Consider the following 20,472-nt stretch of genomic DNA (forward strand, 5'->3'; position numbering starts at 1 on the left):
ACCCTCTAATGGAAGTCACTATAGGATAGTTAAGGTTCAAGGTGAGAAACATGGCTGTTTCTGTATTTCATGTTATTCTGTTAATCACTGAGATCCCATGTTCTGCTCTTGTTTCTGCAGTCACTGGTTAAATGGAAGCCATTCCTGGGATCTGGATGGTTTCTACTGACATAGACTTTGCATAGCAGCTCCATCGTGTCAGGAGGTTGCAATGAGTGGAGGAGGAGAGCAGCCTGACATCCTCAGTGTGGGAATCTTGGTCAAAGAACGATGGAAGGTGGTGAGTATGCATTCCTTCAATTCTTTTTCTTCTTTAAAACATGTTTTTAAAAATAAGTAGTTTGTGCTTTGAAATCTGTTACAATATTCTTGTGAGATGTATTTTACTTAATACTTATGGTGAAAGGACTTTTAAATCACTTGTTTCTCTTGTCCTGCTTTAAAAAGAAGCTATAAGGTGAATTTTTTTTCTGGTAAGGACTGAGGAAAGCATTTAAATCCTGATTTAGTGCCTGTTAAGAACACAACTGAGGGAATCCCGTTAGTTCATTGACTCCAATCTGCCAATGATTGTGTCAGTCTGTTTTGGAAATCAAGTCAGGCACCCTCTTGAAACTAGTCGAGTTGTGAGATTTGTTACTACTTATAGGAAGATCTTGCAGGACCTTACTGCTCTTCCAACTACAAATTATTTATGTTTGTTATATTTTATAGCGCAGATGTATTCCTGGCTGATTTATGTCCATTTGATTGTGTGCCAGTATTGGTTTTACCATAAATAGCTCTGTCCCCTTTTGGTGTTCGTATCTTCAATTTACATCTAGAGGAAAATAGTATGCATTTGAAACTATTTTTGCTGGGAAAACGAGGCTGAGTTCTCAAAGTTCCTTCTCCATTCCATTCCTCGCATCATTTTTTGCTTGTGGATTTTTCTGAGATTAAAAAAAAAAAAAAAAAGGGGGGGGGGAGAGGAAAAAAGCTATAAATAAACAAAAATGTTCATAATAGAACATTTTGGGAACATTTTGGATATCTCTGTTTTTAGCAGGGTATGAATGAATACTGAATCACTATTGTTTGTGCTGTCTTTGCTTTGTATTACTCCCATATTTCAATATTTTATTAAAAACTGTTAAGACTGAACATAAAAAATACAGATTCGTTGTTCATTTCAAATTCATAGAGAGAAAATAATTTCAAGTATCTTGTGCCCTCTTCTTCATTTAAAAATGCAGGAAGCTGGTACTAGCTTTGTGTAGGAAACCTTTGCATTTCTGTTTGTGTAAATAGAATCTAAGTGGCTGTCTTTGGAGTGTAAATATTTGTAAAATACCTGTCTATATTGCATCTCAATATTGCAATGAGGTAACAATTGTAAATATAGTCTTGAATCAGATCCAATAGAATAAAATAGCATTATAAAGAGATAACAGTGTGCTAATATATCGCTGTCCACAAAACTACTCTGCTGTCTGCTATGTGCAAAAATAGTCCTGTTTTCTTCAAGTTTATTTTGTGTTATGAAGACTAATGATCAGCTGTCTTTTGGAAAACTTTTAGAGTAGGCTGTTGTTCCTTTCATATGATTATATATTTTAAATTGTATGGTTTCCAAATCAAGTATTGCAGGTGATGATGAATGCTAAATATTGTGTTTGGGTAGCTTTTCATTTTCTTAATTCCTGTAGCAAACATTAAGGATTTCTTGGTGGCATCCAAGGAGATATACTTCTTGAATTCAGGATTTCATAGGACAGTCTGCCAGTGGAAGAAAGTAGCATGCAAATTTTAGACATTCCTTAGTGCTTGTCACATATGTATTAACAGAATTAATACTGTTCTGTTAGGTTATAAAGCATTGAAGCTTTTTGCTAGTGTTCTTGAAGCAGCAGAGTACTGAAGATTTCCTTGTGTAGATAGATGAGGTGGTACAAAGCAGTGGACTTTGAAGTTTTGGTGACAGTGCGTACTGTCCCTACTTATCAGTTGTTCCTTGTGGAACTCTCTCAGTGCCCTGCTTTCTTTTTCATCCCATTGAAGAATGGCAGCTCTGGAATATGCTTGCATGAGATTATTTTGTTGTAACCAGCTAAAACAAAAAATAAAATAAAAAGCACAATTTCTGGAAGTTATGTAAAGATTCACAGGTAAAATGCAGTTTTCGGAATTTTTGGTGCTTAGGACCTTGGTCTTTGTAATTGTGAAAATGTACCTGAAATTTGTGGATATGAGCACTTCTAAAAACTATGCTCAATTAATTTTAACCTATATATGCACTTTAGGATGATTTAGTGTGAGGTGTCCCTGCCCATGGCAGGGGGGTTGGAACTGGATGATCTTAAGGTCGTTTACAACCCTAACTATTCTATGATTCTGTGATTCTATTTTGGGATGTAAGCTTAGAAAATATTTTTTCGTCAGTGACACCTTCCCTGTCTACTGGTCTCTGTATCTATTAACGTATGCTTTAATCCTCTGTGATGTCTTTTCTCATCCCTCTTTTTTGGCTTTTGAAATATTTATTATATTCCTGACCTGGAGAGACTTGATTGTAATATTAATTTTTTTTAGGTAGGTTTAAGAATGCCATTTAATATGTAGTGTAAGTGAAAGTATCAAGATTAAACATGTTGAAAATTGTATGCTCTGGATTTGAAGCATACGAAGTATCAGAGTTGAAGAGAGAATGACTGGTGTGTGAGATGATGATGCAGAGAACAGAAGCTTGAAACTAATGTACAATGTGTAAATGAGGGCAATGTGGTCCTTGTCAAGGTAAAAGATGTTGAGCCAGTGTGGCAGGAATCCAGCATGGTTTAACAGGCAACTCCTGTCTAAACTCAAGAGCAAAATGCAAGTAAACAGAAGGTGGAAGCAGGGATGAGCTGCCCAAGATTAGTGTGGAGATATTGCCTCTCTGTGTTGGGATGACAAATAGAGAAGCCAGAGCTCAGCTGGCATTTGAAACTGGTGAGGGATGTGTAAAGCAAGAAGAAAGCTTTCTACAGGGACATTGGCAGCAGAAAGAAGACCAAGGAAAATGTGGCCTTATTACTGAATGTGGTGCGTGACCCAGTGACAAAGACGCGTCAGATACTTTTATCTACAGTCAAAGAGAGGTTCTTCATGTTTTTGTGCCACGTCATTATTGGATGTTATGTTGATGATTCTGGTGTACTTTGTCTGAGGATAGAAATTGATCTGGTTATTTTATTAGTGTGGTCATGTGTTGTGGTAATGCGTTAGTTTTTGTTTGGGTATTTTTGTGTTTGTGGGTTTTGTGGATTTTGTTTGTTTGTTTTAGATTTTTAAAAATAAAAAGCAAGAAAAAACCCCTTTCAGAGGCAGACTTTCTCAGTCTGGCTGGTTTTCAAAGCTGGTAAATGAAGTTATATGATAAACCATTTTAAGTTTGTATAGGGGTGAGGATGGCTTCGTCACCTCTTTCCATTTCCCCTCTCACCTTTTTCACCATGCATTCTCATTGTCTCTGTTGTGCTTGTACTATGCTGAAAATTTATGTGCTTATGCTAAAAACTTCAGTCAGATCGATATCTATGTTTAGCTGTCTGAGCCTGGGTAACAGCTCAGGGCTCAGGTAAGATAATGACATTACCAGACCAAGAGGTGGAACATAAAAATGCAGGTTTAAAAATGGCCAAATTAGTCCTGAATCTACATCTTTGAGAGATACACGTACAAACCCACATACTTTTCCATATTTAAAATAAATATAAAATCCTGTTAAAACTCACTATTTTCCCCAATATTTAGATGACAGATCCCATTCCTTTCTCCAAGGGCTAACACTCTATATATTAAATACACCTCAATGTAACCAAGTTATACTGAATATTTCATCAGACTTGTAAGGTTTCTGTTTCCCACAGTTTGTTGTTATTTTAGAGTTAACCCTAGATTCTAGACTTACTGGTACCTTAAGCAAGTCATGTCCAAAGACACAAACTTCTTATTTAGGATTTCTGATTCTCTGTTCTTGAACTTGTTAGGTTCTTGGAATATGTAGGTTAAAGAGTAACGGGCTTAAGTCTCTGTTGGTAGCATGCGTGTGATGCTGCTTCAGAGAAAGAATACAGCCTGTGGAGAAGAGGTTGCATTTGCTAACATCTGGTGTGCTTGTTAGAAAGAAGTGAACACGTGAATTTGCAGTCAGCAGTGTTTTAGTAGAAGAAAATATTCAGGTGGGTTAGTTCTGTAGGTCTGAACGCGTGATGTGCTGTCTATCCTATGCACCTTTGTAAAATTGGTGATGAATTGGCTGGGAGTAATGTAGATAATACTGTGTATCTTGGACCACATTTTCCTCACCTTAAGAATACTGAAATAGCAGTTGAAATAGTGATGGTGAAAGATCTTCAGGACAGAAGGTGCATGACAAAATACTGAGTATTGTTGTAATCATATATATAATAAGGATTTCATGTGATACGACTTGAAAAAAGCAAGTAAATAAAATGAGTATTTTATCTGTTACCTTCTTCCCTTTTCTTAGGGGTGTAGGCTGTTTTAAAAATTGTTTTTCCTTCTCAGTCAGATGGCTGATTGTCTGGATGAGGAGGCATTAGATTCATTTTCAGAATCTGAAGATAGGTCAGTGTATTGCTGATCTCTAGGTCCTTGGAATGTTCAGATGACATTTAATACAGCGTAGTCATATACCCTTAGCAACTGTATGTTTTCAAATGACAGTTAGAAAACCATGTCAGTTCTTTCAATGTAAAATGTAGTAAAAATACAATATTGTGTGTTCTTTAGGTTGAGTTGTTTTTTATCTCCTTTTCTCTTTTATCAGCTTTAGAATGCTAGCTACAGGGGAGATCACCATATGAAAGCATTACAGGAAATAACATTGATATTTTTGATACTGAAAACCAACAAGTCTCTGTTCCCTGGGAACATTTAAAGCAGAGTGAATAATATTAATATTTGCTCTAAATGTAGAGCAAACTGGTCAATACTCCAGGAGCATTCTTTTTACCTCTTCCTAACACAGATGAAACATTAGGTGGTGAAAGTTCCTTTCATATGTCTGTTAATAAGAATAATATTTGTGAGCCATAAGTAAATGTGAATAACATTTGAAATATATATTCAAAGAGAATCTTACCCATTTCTTATAATTTATGATTTAGCTGTAAGTTACTGCATAGCGTAGAAAATGCTATCTCTTTTCAGTAAGTCCAAGAACTTTTGTACCTTTACTATTCAGTGTGTGTATTTCTGAAAAGAAAAAGATGGTGTATTTTAAAAACATCACTGTGCATTTGTATTTGAAAGTCTCTGGGTAGTATGTGACTATTTGAGGAAAGACTTTATTCAGCATGCGGACTTTGGTCAGAGTCGTGTGGGGAATGCTGTTGTATTAAATACAAGTAGTATAATGTAGATGAAGATCGATGTATTAACTTGTTTTCCTAGGATTCTTTTCCGAACTGTGGTTAACCATTCCATCCTAGATAATTCAGTAGCTCTTTTATGTACTGAAGATTATCATTATGTTGTGTATTTGCAGTATGGCAGGCAGTACAAAGTAGTATTGCTGGTTTGTTTCCTTTCTTCTCCCCTCTTTTAAATCTGTTTTTTATTCATTCTTTTTTCCCCAATGTAGCTGAGGAAAATAGGAGGTGGAGGATTTGGAGAAATTTACGATGCACTGGACTTGCTTACTCGGGAAAATGTTGCACTGAAGGTCGAATCAGCTCAGCAGCCAAAGCAAGTGCTGAAAATGGAAGTAGCTGTGTTGAAGAAATTGCAAGGTAGGGCTGTACCCTAGGGCTGATGGATACATCAGAAGTAGAATGTCTGTTGGAAAATCATTATAATCTCTACTTAGTCACAGTCTGAGTAAGTATTCCTGTATTCTGCAGGTTATTGTTAGATGGTTATTTAAAGTGGAATGAAAGCTCTTTTAGTTTCTGAAAGTTTTGCTATGATAAACCTTTTATCTGAAACTGGATGACATGAAAATAAAAAGAACAGCAAAAACATTAAATAGCTGCAAAACCTATGCTCAACTGGAGTTTATTCTGAATGTATATCTTCTCCTTACCTTGTTTGCTCTAGACTTCACTGTTGTTATTAGCTTTTTATTTCCCCTTCTAAGATGGTATCTTTTTTTTTCCTGTACTATCTAGCACTGAATATTTGTGGGTCCTTTACATAGCATCCAGGATAAAAATATGAAATACTTGTAGAAAAAAAAATTACTGGTACGTAGAGTCCTGAAATACTTTTAGGGTTCAGGTCATTCAGAATCACAGCTTTGAATAGTCACTTTTGATGTACCTTTAAATACTTTACTCTCTGAAGCTACCAATATAGAGAAATATGCAACGGCTTCTCTTCACTGCTTTTCACAACATAGGATTATAAAAAGAGTGTTTAAAGGGTAACTTTTATTCTTTAAAAAATTTATTTTGAATCTGGAAGATTTTGACTAATACATCTGTCCCTGTCAGCAGCCCCATTTTCCTAAACTCTAAGTTTGAATAAAACAAAATCTGCATGACATATGGTGCTGCCTAATCTACTGCAAAGGTCACATTGCAGCAGCAATTGACAGCCTCTATAGATTTAAGAGGGCAAGCATGTCACATGTTATAGTGTTAACAAACTGTTCCAATGTTTTTATCTTTTTAAAGAATTTCACAAATTCTATAGTCAAGCAAGGAGATTCAGGGACTGCATATTTGCTTTCTTTGAATTTTAGAGTTTTCAGTCTAGAGATGAATAGTGAGTTTCAATATTATTAATTGTAAATTTAGAAACCATTTGTAAAGGCTTTTGAGAAAAATTATCTTAGTGAGTTTTGAAGAAACAAATACTCTGTAACTACTGTGTTTTTAAATGCTCAGAATTAAGTTTTCAAGGTATTGGGTTTTTTATTTTTTTTTTTTGTACACACATGGCCTTGATTCTATTTTTAACAAAAACCAGTCTTTAAAACAGTGTAAGTGAAGCAGCCGAAGTAAGAACAGAAATAGTAATAACTGAAATAAAATACTGGAATTAATAACTGAAATAAAATACTGAATTTGGTAGCACTACAATGCCAGTGTATTTGTAAAAAATAGCCTTGTATATGTCTGGATAGCTGGCGTATTAGAACTTTCTACTGTGAATTCATGTGTAGTGGAGTTAAGATATTACAAAAATGCTTTTGTCTTAGTAAAAACTTTTTTACCTTTTGCAATATTTTTGGAAAACAATATTTGCTGAAATTATAAAAAATTGATTTGTGAATAATTGCCATAGGGCCTTACAGAAATTATCATTTTCTTATCAGTCTTCCTTTGGGAGTATAATTCCATTAACAACTCAAGTCCTTCTGCAGTGGTTCTACTGAATCATGGGAAATCCTGTCTAGATGGAAAGGACAGACTCATGAAACACCTGAACAACAGATCCACTGAGGCAAATAATCCAATTAATATATAATCCAAATAAAGATCTTTCAGTTATTTATTTTCTCAATAGTATTTCTCTGAGAAAACGATAAACAGAAGGGGGTTTTATATAACTGAAACCCTCATTCTGTATGTGATCTTTGAAGGAGCTCTTTTGACAACCTTCCTTATGAGAAGTCAATATTATGCCTTAATTTTTATCTTTTTTTATTGTTTTGCACAGTTTAAAGAGGACCCCCCCCCCCCCATATTGAAATAAAAAGTCAGTGATTCCATGATGATAACACTAGAGGCAACATTTAATCATTGCTGCACAAGTACCATAGTACAGTGCAACTACTCTGGTTTTAGGTAGGGAATGTCCTAGATAATCATGAAAATGACTATGAAAATAACTACAATAAGAGGTGAATCAAGGGTGAGTCTTTTGCATATATTGAGATTTATAGTTTGCACGGATATGTAACTTTGTTTTTACATGTGTATATTTTTATCCATACTTAAAGAATTTTTGTAAAATAATATTATGGTAGAGACCATTTTATGTTTTACCTAAAAACTTGGCTTCTGGGAGCCATTTCCATTAATTTTTCTACCTTGCCAAGTTTTCAGTATGCAAGAGCTAAACATTTGAAGCAGAGAGATTAAACAAGAAAAATAGACAAAAATGGGGAGTAGAAACCACCTTTATTATTGCTTCTTGAAAAACATTTTTTATTGAATGCTCAATTTACCATGTAGAAATTTTTCTTATTTTTGACAAGATTTTTTTCTTGCAGATTCTGCGCAGGTGAAATTGTAAACAGTTCTTTCAGGCTATTTTTGTAACAACCTTCTAATAGCATACATCCTCTGAGACCAACTTTTATCTTGTTCTTCCATCCCTTTTTGGCATGTGTGTGTATATATATATGTATGTATATAATTATTACCTTTTTCTCAAAGGACTTCTGTTCTCTTACTTTCAAGGTGTTCTAGTTACCTTGGGCATAAATCAGAGGAAGGAATGTAACTGTCATGAAAATCGTTTTTCTTGCAAACATTTGGAAAGTCTGGTCTACAGATAGTGTGTGATGAGAGTAAGGGAGCTGACAGTGTAATTCAGAGCTGTCTTGATGTGTGGATCTGATTTTTTGGATGTATTTATTATCATATACAATTTCTGGGAAAATTGTGAGGAAACAGGATTTTAGGAAAGAATTAAATAAACAGGTATAATGTGTCTCAAACCAGCAAAACAGCTCTTCCAGTCTTTTCTAGAGCCAGGCACGTTCTGAAGGTTGTAAACATGCTTTTGAGTGTTTCTGTATTAGATTTCTATTTCACAAACTGTGAAACTGGGATGCAAATAGCTGTTGGCAGAAGCACAGGGATGTACTGTTGTTATTTCTGCTTACAGCAATGTTGAAAATTAAAATAGTGTGGGCATTCATTGTGGGGTTGAAATCAGTCATAACTTTGTAGATACGTCTCTTTTAAGACCCTGACCTAACAAAACATGCTTAAATATGTGAGTAGTTTATGACTTCTCTCTTAATTGTGAAGAAGGAGTATGTTCACTGACATGGCCATTTTTATCACAGCTTAGTCATCAATTGCATCTTTGATTTCTTCATTTATATATTTATTCCCTGCCAATGATGCTGTCTCTTGATTATTGTCGTTGGAATCCTGTTTAACTCTTTAAGCTCTGGTTTTGTCTTTTTTTTTTTTTTTTTTTTTTAAGTAATCTGCTGCAACAGATGGTTGTTTTGTTTAATCATGGTGTTAGGCCATCTGTTCCCACAGTCAGATGGGAGAAGACAGATTTATCGCATCTCACTCAGTGAGAGTGAGACTCACTCAGTTGGTTTCCGTCTCACACAACCTTACAGACTTCTCCCTCATTCATTTACAGCTCTCTAGCATAATTTAGTGATGGGTTGCATCTGCTGTAGGCTGAAAAGCTAGTTGTAGTGCTACACTGCAACCTGGGGTGGAATGGCATGTAGGCTTCAAACCCTCCCTGGGAAGCTTTTCAAGGGCATGGTTGTTCACTGCAGCCTATTGCCAACTTCTTCATTCTCTGCTCCCCAATCATGTGGCAGGTGTGAAAAAGCAGTTTTTTCACTGAGGGCAAAGGAACTGAAGGCATCTGCAAGGGTGTAGTAGTTATGTATAGCCACACTGGAGTGGCGAAGGATCATAGAGTCATAGAATGATTTGGGTTGGAAAGAACCTTAAGATCGTGTAGTTCCAACCCCTCTGCCATGGGCAGGAATGCCTCACACTAGATCTGGTCGCTCAAGGCCCTGTTCAGCCTGGCCTTGAACACTGCCAGGGATGGAGCATTCAGAGCTTCCTTGGGCAGCTTGTTCCAGTGCCTCACTACTCTCACAGTAAAGAATTTTTTCCTTATATCCAACTTAAATCTCCCCTATAAAAGTTTGAAGCCATTGCCCCTTGTCCTATCACTACAATCGCTGATGAAGAGCCCCCCTCTGGCATTCTTGTAGACCACCTTCAGATACTGGAAGGCTGCTATGAGGTCTCCACGCAGCCTTCTCTTCTCCAGGCAATTTGAATAAGGTGTACAGGCCCTACTTCTGTTCTTTCCTGTGTCCTCAGATTTTAGAAAAGTTATTTTCCAGAGAAGTTACCACATAGCTGAAGTTGCTGCTCAGTTAAAATAGGGCTTCTCTGACCAAACCAGGTTTTTGACATTTACTGGATTTGTCGGATAAAATCCGGCTGATACATGTTTCTCTGGAGATGTTCCTTCAGCATACGCAGAGTGGCTGTAAAATGAATCATAAATATTTGAGATGAGACTTCATTAACTGGAAACTGCAGCAATGAATATACAAGATTTCATCTTGATAAATTTGCTGCAAATCTTTTTTCTTCATAAAATGATACTGTCTGTAATATTGCCTATCTCATTAAAACAAATGGGTAGAAGGAAAAAGTAGAGGAAAATCAGTGATACTTACAGCTTAGCACTTACATATTTGCAAAAGTGGTGTTTTCTTTTAAAATAATTCTTTTAAGAAATTTTGATGAATCCTGTCCCATTTTCTTTGTTTTAATTATATGTTGCAGGGAGCTTTCTGAGGAAACAATAAACAGGCAACTGCTCTTCAGGTGAAGTGAGAATATTCAGATGCAGTATGGCCAAGTTTTTAGGGTTTTCATGGAGCTGTGATTGCAGCAGTAACAAAAAGTCCTCCCAGATCTGTAGGTAGCAGTAATAGTGTTTTGAAAGCAGTAATGGTTTGGGGTTTGTTTTGTCATTTTAATTGGTTTTCTCCTATCTATGGCATTCTGGTAATCCTAAGGGAAAAGAAATTAATGAAAGAAACCTTAGGTGGCAGAAATTTTACTCGGGTTTAGCAGCCACTTTCTCTTGGCCATAGCTTCCACGGTGACATTGATACCAAAATGACAGTGAGGTTGCATTCCCCTTCTGTTTCCTTACTGCAGTCTTTGGCTTGCCTTTTTCTCTCTGCCTGAGGAATCTTAGCATTTGACACAGGATACTAGGGAGATTATTTCTGAGCAGCCCTCTTCTCTTCCACAGTTTGCTCCTAAAACAGGAGGAGGCTTTAAAGAAAATTTGCTTAAACCAAACTCTGATTCTTTTATTTTTTAACTGCTACTTTCTTTTTGTTTCTGCTTCAGTGTACCTGAGTTGAATTTGTCTTCTGTAGCTAGAGAGCAAAGATCATGTTCTAGAAGAAGATACTCACAAATCAGATTAGTTGAATTACATTTGCTACAATTTTTTTTTAATACAAAACATGACCCACAGGTAACTACTGCTCTTTTCTTTCATTGCAGCAGCTGCAGCTTGTACAAACAGAGGAATTGTGGCTAGGAATATTGTCTAGGTAGGACAAGTCATCAGCTTTGCAGGAAAATAACCTTTTTCCAGTCTTCAGTGCCTCAAATTTGTGAACATTTAGAATCATAGAATAGTTAGGGTTGGAAAGGACCTTAAGATCATCTAGTTCCAACCCTCCTGCCATGGGCAGGGACACCTCCCACTAAACCATGTCACCCAAGGCTCTGTCCAACCTGGCCTTGAACACTGCCAGGGTGGAGCATTCACACCTTCACTGGGCAACCCATTCCAGTGCCTCACCACCCTCTCAGGAAAGAATTTCTTCCTTATATCCAATCTAAACTTCCCCTGTTTAAGTTTGAACCCATTAACCCTTGTCCTGTCACTACAGTCCCTAATGAATAGTCCCTCCCCAGCATCCTTATAGGCCCCCTTCAGATCCTGGAAGGCTGCTCTGAGGTCTCCACGCAGCCTTCTCTTCTCCAGGCTGAACAGCCCCAACTTTCTCAGCCTGTCTTCATATAGGAGGTGCTCCAGTCCCCTGATCATCCTCGTGGCCCTCCTCTGGACTTGTTCCAACAGTTCCATGTCCTTTTTATGTTGATGACACCAGAACTGCACACAATACTCCAAGTGAGGTCTCATGAGAGCAGAGGGGCAGGATCACCTCCTTTTGAGCTGGTCACGCTCCAGTTACGGTTGGCTTTCTGGGCTGCAAGTGCACACTGAAGCTGGCTTATGTTCATTTTCTCATCGACCAATACCCCCAAGTCCCCCTCTGCAGAGCTGCTCTGAATCTCTTCTCTGCCCAACCTGTAGCTGTGCCTGGGATTGCTCCGACCCAGGTGTAGGACCTTGCACTTGGCATGGTTAAACTTCATCAGGTTGGCATCAGCCCACCTCACAAGTGTGTCGAGGTCCCTCTGGATGGCATCCCTTCCCTCCGGCGTATCAACCGAACCACACAGCTTGGTGTCATCGGCAAACTTGCTGAGGGCGCACTCAATCCCACTGTCCATGTCACCGACAAAGATGTTGAACAAGACCGGTCCCAACCCCAATCCCTGAGGGACAGCACTTGTTACTGGTCTCCAGCTGGACATCGAGCCATTGACCACAACTCTTTGCGTGCAGCCATCCAGCCAGTTCTTTATCCACCGAGTGGTCCACTCATCAAATTGGTGTCTCTCCAATTTAGAGACAAGGATGTCGTGTGGGACGGTGTCAAACGCTTTGCACAAATCCAGGTAGATGATGTCAGCTGCTCTACCCCTGTCCATCAGTTTCGTAGCCCCATCATAGAAGGCCAGCAAATTGGTCAGGCAGGATTTCCCCTTAGTGAAGCCATGCTGGCTGTCACCAAGCACCTTGTTGTTTTTCATTTGCCTTAGCATGCCTTCCAGGAGAATCTGCTCCAAGATTTTGCCAGGCACAGAGGGGAGACTGACTGGTCTGTAATTCCCCGCGTCATCCATTTCCCCCTTCTTGAAAATGGGGGTTATATTTCCCTTTTTCCAGTCGTCGGGAACTTCACCTGACTGCCATGATTTTTCAGATATGATGGACAGTGGCTTAGCAACTTCATTCGCCAGCTCCTTCAGGACCCGTGGATGAATTTCATCAGGTCCCATGGATTTGTGCACGTTCAGGTTCTTAAGATGATCTCAAACCAGATTTAGACATGTTGCTGTGCATACTTTCTTGTGGAAGAATGATAGGTGTGGTAGGCTGCATATTTTATGGGACAAAACTTTTGATTAATTGGGAGTAGAACTGACATTGGTTTTACAGCTGTTCAACCGTGGGGGTAGGGGGCTTAGTTTATTAAAGGTCTCTAAAGAAATATAATTGTCTCATACAGTAATTTGATAGGTATTTAAAGGAATTAACTACAGAATTTCATTATTATTATCTAATTTGCTTCTTTTTCTCTCAGGAAAAGATCATGTCTGTAGATTCATAGGATGTGGAAGGAACGACAGATTTAACTATGTGGTCATGCAGTTGCAGGTCAGTGTGTTAAACAGCTCAAAGTTTGCTTGTGTTTTTTGGTTTATTAGCCAAGTATATATGAAAATAGCAGCAAAATTTTAGACAAATCAAAAAATAAAGATATTCATAATAGTGAACAAACCAAAATTGAGGATATCCTTATATCTTTGTGCTTTGATATCCTTTCCATAGTTCTCTCAGAAAGAAAAACTTGCATACTCAGAAAGACTTGACTATTGAAATAGTGAACTGTGATGTCTTCTGAGATAATTCACATTTCTTTGCATAGTATATTTTTCATCTGTTTGGTTAAATCATCTGAGATATACTGCATAATTAAGTACATTAACATACTTTCCTTGAAAGAGGTGAATGTGAAGAAGCCTTTGTGAGCAATTTCTCAGTAGCCTTCTTTCAGGTGTGACACAGATACAACATTAACTAGTAGTGTATCTAGTAGTCTTCTAATAGAGAATAGTTTTATGGAGTAGAAAGATGCGAAGATCCATATTTCCAAAACCAGATTCTAAATTTAATATTGGAGATACTCAGGGACATGTGCTCATTATATTTAGGGGAGATGAGTTATCCTTGAATATGGCAAGTGAGAGTATTCTGTAGTTAACCAGAAACAGCTGAAGAAGTAGTATGAAGCCTTTACTATCTGTGAATCTTGGTATTAGTATTTTTTTATGTAGATGACTTTTTAATTTGATCAGGGTCGGAACTTGGCAGACCTGCGTCGGAGCCAGTCTCGAGGAACATTCACCATTAGTACCACTCTGCGGCTTGGGAAGCAGATTTTGGAATCTATTGAAAGTATTCATTCTGTAGGATTCCTGCACAGGGATATAAAACCGGTAAGTCTGCCCGTTAAATGAAAACAGGCAGGTAATACGTGGTCCTTAGATGGCTGCATGAATAAGAACAGGTTCTATACTAGATGTTAAAATGAAAAAATGGGAAGGGACAGAAAATGTTCATATTTTTGTATAAACGTCTATATATTTATCACAAACAAGGAAAGTAAAGAAAAACTAAGACAAAACTATTCAATTAGTTTATTGGAATTGCACAATAAAATGAGTTGTCAAAGTGTCATGAGGATAGTGCCTTTCCGACAGCATCATGCTTTTGTTCTTAACCGTTTTGTCTGTTTTTCTTTGAATTTATTCCTGAAATTGAATTTTTGTTTTCATGACTTCTTTCTTGCAACTTTTTAAAAAAACCCTTGTATTCTGTATGACCCACCCCTAAGACTTCATTTAATACGGAAAGCACACAGAGGCAGTGAATGTCGAATGAAATAGGTGAGGAGGGGTTAGCTGGAGAGCAAGGCTTTAATGATGAAAACTGTTAGAGTTTTGAATGGGAAATATGTTCCTTTATGCCTGGCAGAATGGATTGGGGACATGTTATTAACTAGCTCTGTCTTGCAGTCCATGGGCTCAAACAGAATGGAAATGGAGAATGCTGTTAGGAGATGGAAAAAACCGAGAAAATGAAATGTTCAGCCAGGATAAACAGCAATGTGAGGCAATGTATTAGATTCGTAAAAGAAAGAATTTTTCTTCCCCCTTAGAGATTATGCTGTGACCTACACATGCAAAAGAAAGCATGATTGCTTTCTAGGATGCAGTTTTCTTGGCTAAAAAATACAAACCCATTTTATCTTTTGTTGTGTATCTTCTAAATGGATTATACAAAAAGCAAGCTTTGTGCTGAGCTGAAATCCTGAAATCCTTGCTTGGTTATTTGCTTCATGATGAATTAGGCAATGCTGAAATTCTCTTCCATTTAAAAGCAATGTTGATCACACTCATTTCAGTTCATAGTTTTGACTGGGTTTTACCCTCAGCCTTACACATTGAAGCAGCTGTGAATTTCAGGTTTATACAGAAGAATACTGCTGTTTCACATAATGGAATAAGAAAACTATTTTTCCAGAGTTAATTGCATTAAGCTTCCAGCTTGCTCAGAATTTCAATTCCATTTCACGTGGCTTGTTTTTAGCTTGATTTTTTTTTTTCTTATGTCATCCATTTTAAGGGAATTTGGTGGGGAGAGACTTGAACTGGTTCAGCCAACATGTTCAAACATCATAAATTAGCAGTGTTGAAGAATTTTGTTAAAGGTTTAACATGGAATGTTAATCCACACAGGCAAACGAGAATATTTACTGGAGATTTTCAGAATTACCTCCCTAAGTCCTCACTGACTTTCCAGTTCTTACTGTTTGGATATTTTGGTGTGTGTTGGGTTTGTTTGTTTATTTATTTATTTATTTTTATTTCCCTTAAACCTGGTTCTTCCACTTCCAGTCAAAAGGGAAAGGCAGTTTGCACCTTTTAATCTGTATTCTGCATATTTACTAGTGCAGTTGTTTAGATGGGCTTGGTAGCTGCTAGGTTGGTAGGGTTTTTTGACATGTCCAGATCAAAATGTGTGAGTGCTTGCCATGACTGGAAAATTCTTGCTACAAATTAGTATATTCTAAGTGATGAAGTAAGTTGACAATTTCCTGTTACCACATAGGCTGCTGTTCAGATATGCTAAGTTGGATATGTGATTTTCTTAATGTTTTTTTCAAGTTTAATGGGAGTTTAGTAGAACTGAAAATATGGAAGAAAACAGGAAGAAAGAATAGAGAAGTGTCTATGATTGTGTTACTGCATTAGTATGTGCATATATTGAAATGTGTGTGTGTATATCTATGTATTTATCTGTATTTGTTTTTCTTCCCAGTCTAACTTCGCAATGGGACGTTTTCCTAGCACCTGTAGGAAGTGTTATATGCTGGATTTTGGCTTGGCACGGCAATTTACCAACTCATGTGGGGATGTCAGACCAGTAAGACTTTTTCACAGTTGTCAATTTGATTAATTGAATGTGGTAATATGCTGTCTTTTTTTTCTGGAAAAGTACGGAAATTGCATTGAACTGGTAACTGGTCTAAACTTGACAAATATCATTCCAGATCAGAAATGCCATATGATTTATTGATTATATTAAAAGATTGGCAGTCAGGAATCAATCATGCTTCTGATTTTTGTCTGGAGACAGAGGTATAGTCTGTGATATTTTTGGATAATTTATCTTTTGGTTTGGAAAATCAAGTGACAAATAGGATTTCATTAAATATCAGGGTACTACGCAGAGGCTGAATTTCACTTGATATTATATATCGCATTGAAAAAAAGCTCTATGTAGGAGAAAAAAGTCATACACTAAACTGAATATATAATTTTCTGAAAGTCTGAATAATTAAAACAGTGATAGGACACTAATTATAATAGATAGCAGGACATAGTTAAATGTATTTGCTGTATTCCCATGCAGTGCAGTCTGAAGAAAACTGTAGATAAAAGTGTATCAAGGAGGACATGACAATTTTAAGTACAGTAGAGCCTCACTAAGTTGCTGGTGGGCAGTCCTTTTGTTGATGTCAAAGTTTGAAAATGAGCAAGTCCATGGCATGGTACATGATGATGTTTTAAAGAAACATATTTTCTTTATTAAATTAGTTTAGTTTACTTTTTGATGGTAATAATAACGTCCTAGTCAATATCATGTACCATATTGATTAATGTGATTAGATTTTGAATGGTAGAAGCCGTCTCTACAGGACTTCTGGTTTTATTTTATTTTTGGGAAGGTGGCAAATTTCTGTGTGCAAATGATGAGGTATGTGAATCAGTAAGGTAAATTAGCAGGGTTCTGCTGTACTCTATTCCTTCAGCCATAATGCTGGACACTGCAATGAAAACAAAGAGCAGGGGAGACCAACAGAGTGGCTGCTGCTGTTGGAAAGGTGAGCTAAACATTTTAAGTAGTTTTTAAATTCCTTTTTTATTTCTCAGTGTTCTCGTGTTCTGTATGTTTGGCTGCTTATAATGTTTTTTATAACTGACCTGTAATTTCAAAGAGAAAACAATTCCCAAGATTTTGTAATTTGTATAAACACCAATGGTACTATTTTCAGGAAAAAATAGGTGATAACAACATAAAATTTTTCTCCTATTCTTTCTTTTGTAACAATTCAGCTCTTGCCTTTTGTTTTTCATTGCAGTGCCCTACAGTGTAACTGAAGTAATTCTTCAATTTAATCTATTTAGAATGTTCTGACAGGGTAATCCATATTAGTAGAGTGGCAGTGAGGGGAAAAAATAAAAGACTCCTGTGTAGACAGCAACCACAGTGTGACCTTGCTTAAACCCCCAAATTATTAATATTTTCATTAAATGTGCTATGTGCTTCTTCTTAAGGCTATCCTTCTTCTAAACGTCATTAGATTTCTTCAGCAGATACTGCAAATAACCTGGAACAATTTAAAAGCATATTCTCTAAAACATGTAGTACTGTATTGATAAGAAACTGTTCCTTAGTTAAGGTTGATTATTAGATTTTTATGATGAGTCTAATTTTCTACATGCCTGACTTCCGTAGAAAGAATCCAGTCCCACTGAAATTTTACATATAACCCCTGAGTCCTTGCATTTCCAAGATGTGATTTAAAAGAATAGAAACAGAAGCTTTGGAAATTCTAGTATCAGATTTTAGTCCTTTGACAGCTTTGTATTTTCCCCAACATTAAGGAATTCCTGGTGGCCAGAAATCTGTTTGTTCAACTCAAAAAGATGGAAGAGGCTTATATGGATACTATTGAAAGCAGAAAATTTTATGGCAAGACTCTGTTTCCATCCAGAAATCATTGGCCAGCACCACTGGCTAGCATATACATTCATAGAATCATAGAATAGTTAGGGTTGGAAAGGACCTTAAGATCATCTAGTTCCAACCCCCCTGCCATGGGCAAGGACACCTCACACTAAACCATGTCACCCAAGGCCTCATCCAACCTGGCCTTGAACACTGCCAAGGATGGAGCATTCACAACCTCCCTGGGCAACCCATTCCAGTGCCTCACCACCCTCTCAGTAAAGAATTTCTTCTCCTGTTTAAGTTTGAACCCGTTACCCCTTGTCCTGTCACTACAGTCCCTGATGAATAGTCCCTCCCCAGCATCCTTGTAGGCCCCCTTCAGATCCTGGAAGGCTGCTATGAGGTCTCCACGCAGCCTTCTCTTCTCCAGGCTGAACAGCCCCAACTTTCTCAGCCTATCTTCATACAGGAGGTGCTCCAGTCCCCTGATCATCCTCGTGGCCCTCCTCTGGACTTGTTCCAACAGTTCCATGTCCTTTTTACGTTGAGGACACCAGAACTGCACACAATACTCCAAGTGAGGTCTCACGAGAGCAGAGGGGCAGGATCACCTCCTTCGACCTGCTGGTCATGCTCCACCAAATTGGTCAGGCAGGTTATCTCCAACAGGTGGAGATAAAAAAATTGAGTTAGCTTCAAGACTGGTAGAGAAGAAAGGTGTTGTGTAGTTCTTTGACAAAATGCAACTTAAGACTGACAAGAGGTTTGAAACTAAAATGCAATTTCAAGAATAAATTATCATAAGTTTTATAGTATAAATTGTCTTGTTAGAAAGATAGTATTCACTTGACTGAAGTTCAAACAAAAAGTTGAAAAGAGGTCCTTATGGTGAGGAAGACTTTTATTGTGTGAAATCAGGTCAGGAAGCAAAGAGGAAATGAGAAATATAGCAAAGCATTAAGCTACCCAGCATTAGACTCTTAGTTTATGCCAGTGCATTGTACTAGGACACAGAAATGCAGCAGAGTTTCATACAAATTCAGTGTGATAAGCTGTTCTTGTTTCAGATCTGTTATACAAAGAGGAATTATAAAACTTGGGAATCCATGGTTTTATTCCTGTATTTGACTGAAGTATGTGCCAGTGGCTACTGATATGTTCAACCATCCATTTGGACCCTTCTGTGGTTTTGATAAGCCTGTGCTTACTCTAGTCCGAATCTTTTCTTTTGTCTCTCCTCTCTGGTTTCTTTTCTACAGCTACCTCCTCATATTGCTTTGCTTCTAGTTAAACTAATTTCTCTTCTTGCAGTTTTGGTGCCCACTGGAATAGTTCAGTGCAACTAAGACATTTTCTTTGCCCTCAGTTTCTTTTCTTTGCACCACAATGAGCCCTGAAAGCATTCTGAAGGAGTGAGAGAAAACAAATTCAGGCTGTTGCAGCTCTGGATTGAATTATTGAATTACTGAATATTATTGAAATATTGAATTATGCCTCGTTCAAACAAGGCTGTATTGAGCTTGTGTGAAATGTATTTTTCTGAAAGCTCAGGCATAGTGAGTGTTGGATGGCTAGTAGAATGTTCCTTGAGATCATCATGGCACACTCTCAAATCCCTCCTTGTCTGTCTTCATTCTAAGGCACTCTGGGAATACATACAGGCTTCCTACAAGTTATTGTGGGGGTTAAGAAACAAACGTTTGTTTCAGCTGCATTCAAGAATGGTTTGAAATTATTTGCTGAATTAAAAGCAAACAGCTACAAAACCAGTTATTTAACATGAGGAATTTCAGCTTAAATTGGTAATATGAAGGAAGTTTCAAGTGGCTGAATACAGGATCTTATATAGAAAGTGGCGGCCAATGTTTAGGTATAGGTTTTACTACAGGTGCCATATATGATATGTTGGCAGTGAAGTTCACAAATGGGCAGTAGTGCTAATGGGTCTGGAGAAATTTTGATGAAGTTCCAACAATATTGCAATAGAAAAAAGTTTGCACTTTGAAGTAAAAATGAAGATTCATTCAGGTTAGAGAATTCAAATATTTTTGGTACCCTTTGAAGTAATTACTTTTTTGTTTCATATTGTTATTACAATAGTTAGCAAACATACCTGTTCTCATTGCAGAAAATGCATTGATGACACAGATGCTTCCCTAGGATGGATATGGTTCTGCCTCCTCTTTTCTATGGTGTAGACATGTTCTAAAAGTTAGTTTCTTCATGTGCATCAACATGAAGAAACTGTCTATAATATTCAAAACTCTTAGCCTATGGAACTAAGTCTCCCACACATCATATTAATTTAAATGCAGGGTTTTAATGAGTTATCATAGACTCTTTTGGGACAAGTTTTATAGTAGCATTGGATCTATTTGTTTTCAGTGGAGTCTGTTTCCTCATCTTGCTGCCATGCTTTCCTACCTTCCCTAAATGACAGCAGAATTAAGTTATAAGCAGCTCTATCTTCCATGATAAATTAAATTATTCCCTAGAGTAAATAGATGTTATTACAGCAAAAATCGCTCCCAGGATTTTTGTGCACTGTAGGCAAAGAAAGCCTTTGTT

General features: G+C 37.3%; 1 protein-coding gene across 1 annotated transcript in view; it reads left to right on the top strand.

The window, feature by feature from the left end:
- Window positions 1-211: 211 nt before the first annotated feature.
- The window catches only part of TTBK2 (tau tubulin kinase 2), a gene marked incomplete at its 5' end in the record, with an annotated part of 66,765 nt that continues 46,504 nt past the window's right edge, over window positions 212-20,472 (top strand). The window contains 5 exons of the mRNA XM_080618789.1: window positions 212-280; window positions 5,630-5,777; window positions 13,187-13,260; window positions 13,962-14,102; window positions 15,988-16,092. Coding sequence (XP_080474915.1) covers window positions 212-280; window positions 5,630-5,777; window positions 13,187-13,260; window positions 13,962-14,102; window positions 15,988-16,092 — 537 coding nt within the window. The remainder of the gene's footprint in view (window positions 281-5,629; window positions 5,778-13,186; window positions 13,261-13,961; window positions 14,103-15,987; window positions 16,093-20,472) is intronic.

Source organism: Psittacula echo (genome assembly GCF_963264785.1).
Source record: "Psittacula echo genome assembly, chromosome: 5".
Lineage (NCBI taxonomy): Eukaryota > Metazoa > Chordata > Aves > Psittaciformes > Psittacidae > Psittacula > Psittacula echo.